The sequence below is a fragment of the Lolium perenne genome, chromosome 3, assembly GCF_019359855.2.
Source record: "Lolium perenne isolate Kyuss_39 chromosome 3, Kyuss_2.0, whole genome shotgun sequence".
Classification (NCBI taxonomy): domain Eukaryota; kingdom Viridiplantae; phylum Streptophyta; class Magnoliopsida; order Poales; family Poaceae; genus Lolium; species Lolium perenne.
Window position 1 is genome coordinate 254,380,830 of NC_067246.2, and position 9,564 is coordinate 254,390,393.

A 9,564-nucleotide genomic window follows, 5' to 3' on the forward strand; every position below is an offset into this window, starting at 1 on the left:
AAACCTATGGAATCTTATTTGCATGCTGGTAGTAATATTAGTATGAACGCTTTGAACACCATTGTTGATAATAATATAGAAAGTTCTAAGCTTGGGGAAGCTGGTTTTGATGAGCATGATCTTTTTAGTCCCGCAAGCATTGAGGAGGAAATTTTCTTTGATGATACTTTGCCTCCTATTTATGATGATGATAGTAGTCTTTTAGTACCACCTGTTATGGAGGATAAACTTGATTATGATTACAATATGCCTCCTATATTTGATAGCTACTTTGTTGAATTTGCTCCCACTACAACTAATAAAATTGATTATGCTTATGTGGAGAGTAATAATTTTATGCATGAGACTCATGATAAGAATGCTTTATGTGGTAGTTATATTGTTGAGTTTGCTCATGATGCTACTGAAAGTTATTATGAGAGAGGAAAATATGGTTGTAGAAATTTTCATGTTACTAAAACACCTCTCTATGTGCTGAAATTTTTCAAGCTACACTTGTTTTATCTTTCTATGCTTGTTGCATTATGCTTCATGAATTTGTTTATTTACAAGATTCCTATGCATAGGAAGCATGTTAGGCTTAAATTTGTTTTGAACTTGCTTCTTGATGCTCTCTTTCGCTTCAACTACTATTTCTTATGAGTGCACCATTAAAACTGCTGAGCCCATCTTAATGGCTATAAAGAAAGAACTTCTTGGGAGATAACCCATGTGTTATTTTGCTACAGTACTTTGTTTTATATTTGTGTCTTGGAAGTTGTTTACTACTGTAGAAACCTCTCCTTATCTTAGTTTTGTGTTTTGTTGTGCCAAGTGAAGCCTCTAATCGAAGGTTGATACTAGATTTGGATTTCTGCGCAGAAACAGATTTCTATCTGTCACGAATCTGGGCTGTTTTCTCTGTAGAAAAATCAGAAAAATATGCCAATTTACGTGCGTGTTCCTCAGATATGTACGCAACTTTCATTAGTTTTGAGTTTTCTTATTTGAGCAACGGAAGTATTTATTAAAAATTCGTCTTTACGGACTGTTCTGTTTTGACAGATTCTGCCTTTTATTTCGCATTGCTTCTTTCGCTGTGTTGGGTGGATTTCTTTGTTCCATTACCTTCCAGTAGCTTTGAGCAATGTCCAGAAGTGTTAAGAATAATTGTGTCACCTCTGAACATGTGAGTTTTTGATTATGTACTAACCCCTCTAATGAAGTTTATGAGAAGTTTGGTGTGAAGGAAGTTTTCAAGGGTCAAGAGAGGAGGATGATATACTATGATCAAGAAGAGTGAAAGCTCTAAGCTTGGGGATGCCCCGGTGGTTCACCCCTGCATATATCAAGAAGACTCAAGCGTCTAAGCTTGGGGATGCCCAAGGCATCCCCTTCTTCATCGACAAATTATCAGGTTCCTTCTCTTGAAACTATATTTTTATTCCATCACATCTTATGTGCTTTACTTGGAGTGTCTGTATGCTTTTATTTTTGTTTGTGTTTGAATAAATTGGATTACATCATGCTTGTGTGGGAGAGAGACACGCTCCGCTGGTTCATATGAACACATGTGTTCTTAGCTTTTAATTTTCATGGCGAAGTTTCTTCTTCGTTAAATTGTTATATAGGTTGAATTGGAAAATGATACATGTAGTAAATTGCTATAATGTCTTGGATAATGTGATACTTGGCAATTGTTGTGCTCATGTTTAAGCTCTTGCATCATATACTTTGCACCTATTAATGAAGAAATACATAGAGCATGCTAAAATTTGGTTTGCATTATTGGTCTCTCTAAGGTCTAGATAATTTCTAGTATTGAGTTTGAACAACAAGGAAGACGGTGTAGAGTCTTATAATGTTTTCAATATGTCTTTTATGTGAGTTTTGCTGCACCGCTTCATCCTTGTGTTTGTTTCAAATAGCCTTGCTAGCCTAAACCTTGTATCGAGAGGGAATACTTCTCATGCATCCAAAATACTTGAGCCAACCACTATGCCATTTGTGTCCACCATACCTACCTACTACATGGTATTTCTCCACCATTCCAAAGTAAATTGCTTGAGTGCTACCTTTAAAATTCCATCATTCACCTTTACAATATATAGCTCATGGGACAAATAGCTTAAAAACTATTGTGGTATTGAATATGTACTTATGCACTTTATCTCTTATTAAGTTGCTCGTTGTGCGATAACCATGTTCACTGGGGATGCCATCAACTATTCTTTGTTGAATTTCATGTGAGTTGCTATGCATGTTCGTCTTGTCTGAAGTAAGAGAGATCTACCACCTTATGGTTAAGCATGCATATTGTTAGAGAAGAACATTGGGCCGCTAACTAAAGCCATGAATCATGGTGGAAGTTTCAGTTTTGGACATATATCCTCAATCTCATATGAGAAAATTATTAATTGTTGTTACATGCTTATGCATAAAAGAGGAGTCCATTATCTGTTGTCTATGTTGTCCCGGTATGGATGTCTAAGTTGAGAATAATCAATAGCGAGAAATCCAATGCGAGCTTTCTCCTTAGACCTTTGTACAGGCGGCATAGAGGTACCCCTTTGTGACACTTGGTTAAAACATGTGCATTGCGATGATCCGGTAGTCCAAGCTAATTAGGACAAGGTGCGGGCACTATTAGTATACTATGCATGAGGCTTGCAACTTGTAAGATATAATTTACATGATACATACGCTTTATTACTACCGTTGACAAAATTGTTTCTTGTTTTCAAAATCAAAGCTCTAGCACAAATATAGCAATCGATGCTTTTCCTCTATGGAGGACTATTCTTTTACTTTTATTGTTGAGTCAGTTCACCTATCTCTTTCCATCTCAAGAAGCAAACACTTGTGTGAACTGTGCATTGATTCCTACATATTTGCATATTGCATTTGTTATATTGCTTTGCATTGACAACTATCCATGAGATATACATGTTACAAGTTGAAAGCAACCGCTGAAACTTAATCTTCCTTTGTGTTGCTTCAATGCCTTTACTATGAATTATTGCTTTATGAGTTAACTCTTATGCAAGACTTATTGATGCCTGTCTTGAAGTACTATTCATGAAAAGTCTTTGCTATATGATTCACTTGTTTACTCATGTCATATACATTGTTTTGATTGCTGCATTCACTACATATGCTTTACAAATAGTATGATCAAGGTTATGATGGCATGTCACTCCAGAAATTATCTTTGTTATCGTTTTACCTGCTCGGGACGAGCAGAACTAAGCTTGGGGATGCTGATACGTCTCCGACGTATCGATAATTTCTTATGTTCCATGCCACATTATTGATGTTATCTACATGTTTTATGCACACTTTATGTCATATTCGTGCATTTTCTGGAACTAACCTATTAACAAGATGCCGAAGTGCCAGTTCCTGTTTTCTGCTGTTTTTGGTTTCAGAAATCCTAGTAACGAAATATTCTCGGAATCGGACGAAATCAACGCCCAGGTTCCTATTTTGCCCGGAAGCATCCAGAACACCCGAGAGCCGCCAGAGGGAAGCCCTGGGGGCCCCACACTACACCCTGGCGCGGCCAGAGGGGGGGCCGCGCCGCCCTATGGTGTGGTGGCCCCAGGCCCCCTCCAAAGCTGCCCTTCCGCCTATTTAAAGCCTCCGTCGCGAAAACCCTACCACGTTCGACGAAACCCACAGAAACCTTCCAGAGCCGCCACCATCGCGAAGCCAAGATCTGGGGGACAGGAGTCTCTGTTCCGGCACGCCGCCGGGACGGGGAAGTGCCCCCGGAAGGCTTCTCCATCGACACCGCTGCAATCTCCACCACCATCTTCATCACCGCTGCTGCTCCCATGAGGAGGGAGTAGTTCTCCATCGAGGCTCGGGGCTGTACCGGTAGCTATGTGGTTAATCTCTCTCCTATGTACTTCAATACAATGATCTCATGAGCTGCTTTACATGATTGAGATCCATATGATGAGCTTTGTATCGCTACTAGTTGTGTGCTACTCATGTGATGTTATTAAAGTAGTCTATTCCTCCTGCATGGTGTAAAGGTGACTAGTGTGTGCACCATGTGGTTCTTGTCGTAGGCTATGATCATGATCTCTTATAGATTGTGGAGTTAATTATCATTATGATAGTATTGATGTGATCTATTCCTCCTTCATAGTGTAATGTGGAAAGTGTGTGCACTATGTTAGTTCTTGGTTTATTTTGCAATGATCTATTATGCTCTAAGGTTATTTAAATATGAACATTGAATTGTGGAGCTTGTTAACTCCGGCATTGAGGGTTCGTGTAATCCTACGCAATGTGTTCATCATCCAACAAAAGAGTGTATGTAGCACATATGAGAAAGAGTTATTTATTATGCGATCAATGTTGAGAGTGTCCACTAGTGAAAGTGTAATCCCTAGGCCTTGTTCCTAAATACTGCTATCGCTACTTGTTTACTGTTTTACTGCGTTACTACTGCTTGTTTACTGTCCTGGGCAAAGCACTTTTCTGGTGCCGTTGCCATTGCTCATATATATTCATACCACCTGTATTTCACTATCTCTTCGCCGAACTAGTGCACCTATTAGGTGTGTTGGGGACACAAGAGACTTCTTGCTTTGTGGTTGCAGGGTTGCATGAGAGGGATATCTTTGACCTCTTCCTCCCTGAGTTCGATAAACCTTGGGTGATCCACTTAAGGGAAAACTTGCTGCTGTTCTACAAACCTCTGCTCTTGGAGGCCCAACACTGTCTACAGGAAAAGGAGGGGGGCGTAGACATCACCCCACGCCACCTGGCGGCGCGGCCAAGAGGGGGGGTGCGCCGCCCTAGGGTGTGGGCCCCTTGAACGCCTCCCGACTCTGCCCCTTCGCCTATTTATTCTCTCCGTCGCGAAAACCCTATTACCGAGAGCCACGATACGAGAAAAGTTCCAGAGACGCCGCCGCCGCCAATTCCATCTCGGGGGATTCAGAAGATCGCCTCCGGCACCCTGCCGGAGAGGGGAATCATCACCCGAAGGACTCTACATCACCATGCCCGCCTCCGGACTGATGTGTGAGTAGTTCATCCTTGGACTATGGGTCCATAGCAGTAGCTAGATGGTTGTCTTCTCCTCTTGTGCTATCATGTTTAGATCTTGTGAGCTGCCTATCATGATCAAGATCATGTATTTGTAATGCTACATGTTGTGTTTGTTGGGATCCGATGAATATGGAATACTATGTCAAGCATATATGTGTTGTTTATGATCTTGCATGCTCTCCGTTGCTAGTAGAGACTCTGGCCAAGTTGATACTTGTGATTCCAAGAGGGAGTATTTATTCTCGATAGTGGGTTCATGCCTCCATTGTATCTAGGACAGTGACAGAAAGTTCTAAGGTTATGGATGTGCTGTTGCCACTAGGGATAAAACAACAATGCTTTGTCTAAGGATATTTGTATTGTTTACATTACGCACAGTACTTAAACAATTGTCTGTTGTTTGCAACTTAATACTTAAAGAGGTGCGGATGCTAACCCGAAGGTGGACTTTTTAGGCATAGATGCATGCTGGATAGCGGTCTATGTTCTTTGTCGTAATGCCCTAAGTAAATCTCATATTAGTCATCATGATATGTATGTGCATTGTTATGCCCTCTCTATTTGTCAATTGCCCAACTGTAATTTGTTCACCCAACATGCAATTTTTATTGGAGAGACACCACTAGTGAACTGTGAACTCCGGTCTATTCTTTTACATCTGAATACAATCTATTGCAATCATTGTTCTCTGTTGTTCTTTGCAAACAAACATCATTCTCCACACCATACGTTTAATCCTTTGTTTACAGCAAGCCGGTGAGGTTGACAACCTCACTGTCAAGTTGGGGCAAAGTATTTTGATTGTGTTGTGCAGGCTCCACGTTGGCGCCGGAATCCCTGGTGTTGCGCCGCACTACACTCCTTCACCAACAACCTTCACGTGACCTTCATCTCCTACTGGTTCGATAACCTTGGTTTCTTTCTGAGGGAAAACTTGCTGCTATGCGCATCACACCTTCCTCTTGGGGTTCCCAACGGACGTGTGCATCACGCGCCATCAAGTGTCTTATGCGGTGTTACCAAAATATCGCACAACTGACGAAACGATCACTGAAGATTCTCAACCACTACAAGAGAATTGGCATCTAGAGACACTATTTTGTTCCATTAGAGACACTTAGATTGCTCTTACGTAGTTAAAGAGGCACGTTCCATATTGTCTCAAAACTATCACTACGGGCAGTGTCTCTACGTGCTAAGAACAATAGTAATAATGTCTTTACATTTTAGTAGATAGAAAACAGACAGTATATTGTGCATCTAGAGTAAATAAATGTGAAGAAACCATGTAAAAAGCAATACTCGAACTCATAACCTTAATGATTAAGACTTATTCCATTAAGCATCTCACCCTTTCACATGTATATATTGATACTTGGAACAAATTTCAAATTAGTATTTCCCACCATGACCCAAACATAGAAAAAATGTCTCTAGAGAACAAGCAAAATGCCTCAAGCATTGCCTTAAGATGAAAAGTAAAGACATACAATGAAGTGTCTCATGGATTACCTCTTGATAACTTACCTATGATACTTTGGAGTGTCTCATAAGTTGTCTCTAGAATGAAAATTGCAATCCCTTTCAGAACTGTCTCAACTAACGTCCCTTCATGTGAGACTATTTCTAAAGTGTCCCAAAAAGTGCCACTACAACATTTAAAGTGCCTCCATGTGATTTTTAATGAGGAAGAGTAGGAAGTGTATCTATGGAAAGTTTTTCTTGTAGTAAACTCATGTTGAGTATTTGCAACAGACAACGACGTAACCAAAAATTATTTCTGTAGAGCCCTAGTTTTTGCAGCTAGCAATTGAATCTATGTCAAAACACATGTATACACCTAGTGTATGAAATGTACAATGAAATATAAATGAGTTTTTCTAATATATTTGCATGCAATGTTGAGTTATGGGTTACTAGTACAACCGAGTAATGTTTGTTCCAGACATAAAATATCTGTGATGCTTGCAGAAAGCACACAATTGGATGAAACAAGCGTGTGCCATCTCTAATAAATACATAAAAAACATCTTATGCGATCTTAGAAGTGGCTTACAGTCGAATGTAAGAAAACATCTGTGATAGCCCTTCAAATCATAAACAATTATAGGAACAAAACCGTTCGCGAAATTTGACACTATCGCACATAGTTTATTTGACTGTGTGCATTGTGGAGGAGTATCACCCACCCTTGTATAGTGATGGTAAGATTTACCGTGTGCGACGGGTCATTTTCGCTGTGTGTGAAGACATGTTTTGTCCTATTATATCATGTAATAAATCTTCATCGGGTCTAATAAAAATAGCAAATCGGCGAAATGATTGCTGAAATTTGAGCTATCATCTCTCAAAATTTCCTTCCAAAGTGTCAAACAAGATTTTCAAATGACAGAGGACAAAGGACAATTGATTATGATTCACAGCAAAACATATACTTAAGAGTGTGGCTATGTCTCAGTTGACTAAGATTTTTTTAAGTCTCAGTCACCTCAGAAAAGTGTAACTGGAGTTCAAAAAAAGTACAACTCGGTCCAATTACACATTTCTGGCAGAAAAGTGCAATCGCACTTTTTTAAGTGCAACTCAAAGCATTTTTGGTAAGTGATTTAGACTTAGGAAAATCTCAGTTGACTGAGACATAACAAAAGCGCATACTCAAACCATAAACTAGCATTGTTCAAGGTTCCAAAAATAACGAGTGTACCCCCAGAAACATCTCCCGCCCATGTAGCAGGATTAGAGCGTTACAACGTAACAACAAAAGTTACAAGACACTCACACACACCACCCCATGTACTACTACCTCTAAAAAATACCCTTAATAAATCACCTTACAGCGTATATTTTCTTAACTCAAGGCGATACTAAGAATAATGAAAATTCTCAACTCCACAATAACTTATTTACTATCTCCTAGTATGAGAGAAGGGAAGGCCCAAGCGGGTGCTGATCTGCAGCAACCTCGGAATAGCCGAAGGCCTCTTCTTTACTATAACGAAGAGGTTCCTTCTCTTGCTCAAGCTCCAAATCAATGCAATTCATGAAGGGAAGATTCTCCTGCTGGCGAGGGGAGAATTAGGACTCGATCATCAGGCTAGAACTGGCCTCCTTCGAAGGTCTGGCCGAACTGCCAGCCGGCCGGGGCGGCGTTGTTGCTGACGATGGTGCGGCCGTCGCTGATGGTGACTTTGAAGGAGAGGCTCTGGCCGTCGAGGTCCGCGTTGCTCTGCCAGTTCTGGCCCCAGTTGCGGGACATGGCCTGCCACCCGGATTTGGAGCCCTTAATCGAGACGGACTGCACGTCCCCGGCGCCGGCGACGTTGGTGACGAGCACCAGGTTGAAGTAGGAGTGGCCGTTGATGGTGAACCTGATCCCGCCCTTCTTCACGCACGGAACCCTGAAACAGCAATGTTCAGTAAAACAGCAATGAAAGTGCAACTTGGAGCGTCATGGTCAAGTGAGCGTGACGCCTAAACTATTCCGAAATAGCAAGAGTTGCTGTCAGCCATAGTCATGCGTCGTGGCGCTCCTCCTATTGCGTAAGCGAACGTGAGACCCAGCTGAACTGAGACGATCCATCGACCATGTAGTCCGGTTCAAGCCCGGACCGACACAGGACCAAAGGTTTGCACATTCTGTGGGCAAGTAAGTGGCTCACCTCCTGTAGTTGACTGGCACGATGCCGGCGCGGTAGACGCCGATCTGGAGGTACGCCGGCTCGGCCATGTCGAAGTGTGCGCGCGGTGGGTTGCACCAGCCGCCGGCGTCGTTGGGCAGCGCGTAGTTTGGCGGGCAGAGGTTGGTGGCGGTGATGGTGATGCTGCCCGCCCGGCAGTAGGTGCCAACGGCGGCGTCGCACTTGAGCTCGTAGCAGGACCCGCACGCCGCGCCGTCGTTGAACAGCGCCGTGCTCAGCGCCGCCGTGTTGGTGCCGTAGCCCGTGCTGTACAGATTGCCGTAGCCACACGCGCCGCCTGCAGTAACCTCTTTAGTTAGGTACTACTGTCCACAGGTAATGATGCTTTTGCTTTGAACAGTGTAATAACGAACTCAGCTCACCCATTGTGCCGGACGCGTCGGCCTCGCCGTAGAACGTGGCGTGGGCGCTCTGCCACGAGCCATAGGCGCCGGCGGCCAGCCGTGCAAGGAAGCAGAAGGCTGCCGAGAAGAACAGAAGCAGAGCATTGCAGGAGGCCATTGCAGAGCTAGCTGCTGTGGTGCGTCTTTGTAGCTAGCAGCTAGCAGCTAGATAAAGGGACCGACTTGCTGAGGCAGGCGCTGATGGTTGCTTGGTTGTGAAGAGAGTTGTGTTCCCGGCGAGCTACTTATAGGCTAGCGCTCCTGGCCGTCGGAATCGTTAGGAGGGCAGAGAGAAAAAAGGGACAAAAGTTGGAGGGAGAAGAGCAACGTGGGGACTGCGAGCGTATCCGACCCACCGCCGACCATGAGGAGCCACGACGGCGGTTAGCACATACGAATCGGGCGCACATGCAGGTGCCCGTCGAGAGACAGCAACT

At 42.9% G+C, this 9,564-nt stretch overlaps 1 protein-coding gene across 1 annotated transcript; it reads right to left on the reverse strand.

The window, feature by feature from the left end:
* Positions 1–7,698: 7,698 nt before the first annotated feature.
* On the reverse strand, positions 7,699–9,352 carry LOC127344783 (expansin-A2). The gene is made up of 3 exons (XM_051371120.2): positions 9,107–9,352; positions 8,706–9,021; positions 7,699–8,444 (listed from the first exon to the last, which is right to left on the reverse strand). The coding sequence occupies exons 1-3, from the start codon at positions 9,243–9,245 to the stop codon at positions 8,141–8,143; spliced, it is 759 nt and encodes a 252-aa protein (XP_051227080.1). The 5' UTR covers positions 9,246–9,352; the 3' UTR covers positions 7,699–8,140.
* Between the last annotated feature and the right edge of the window lie 212 nt (positions 9,353–9,564).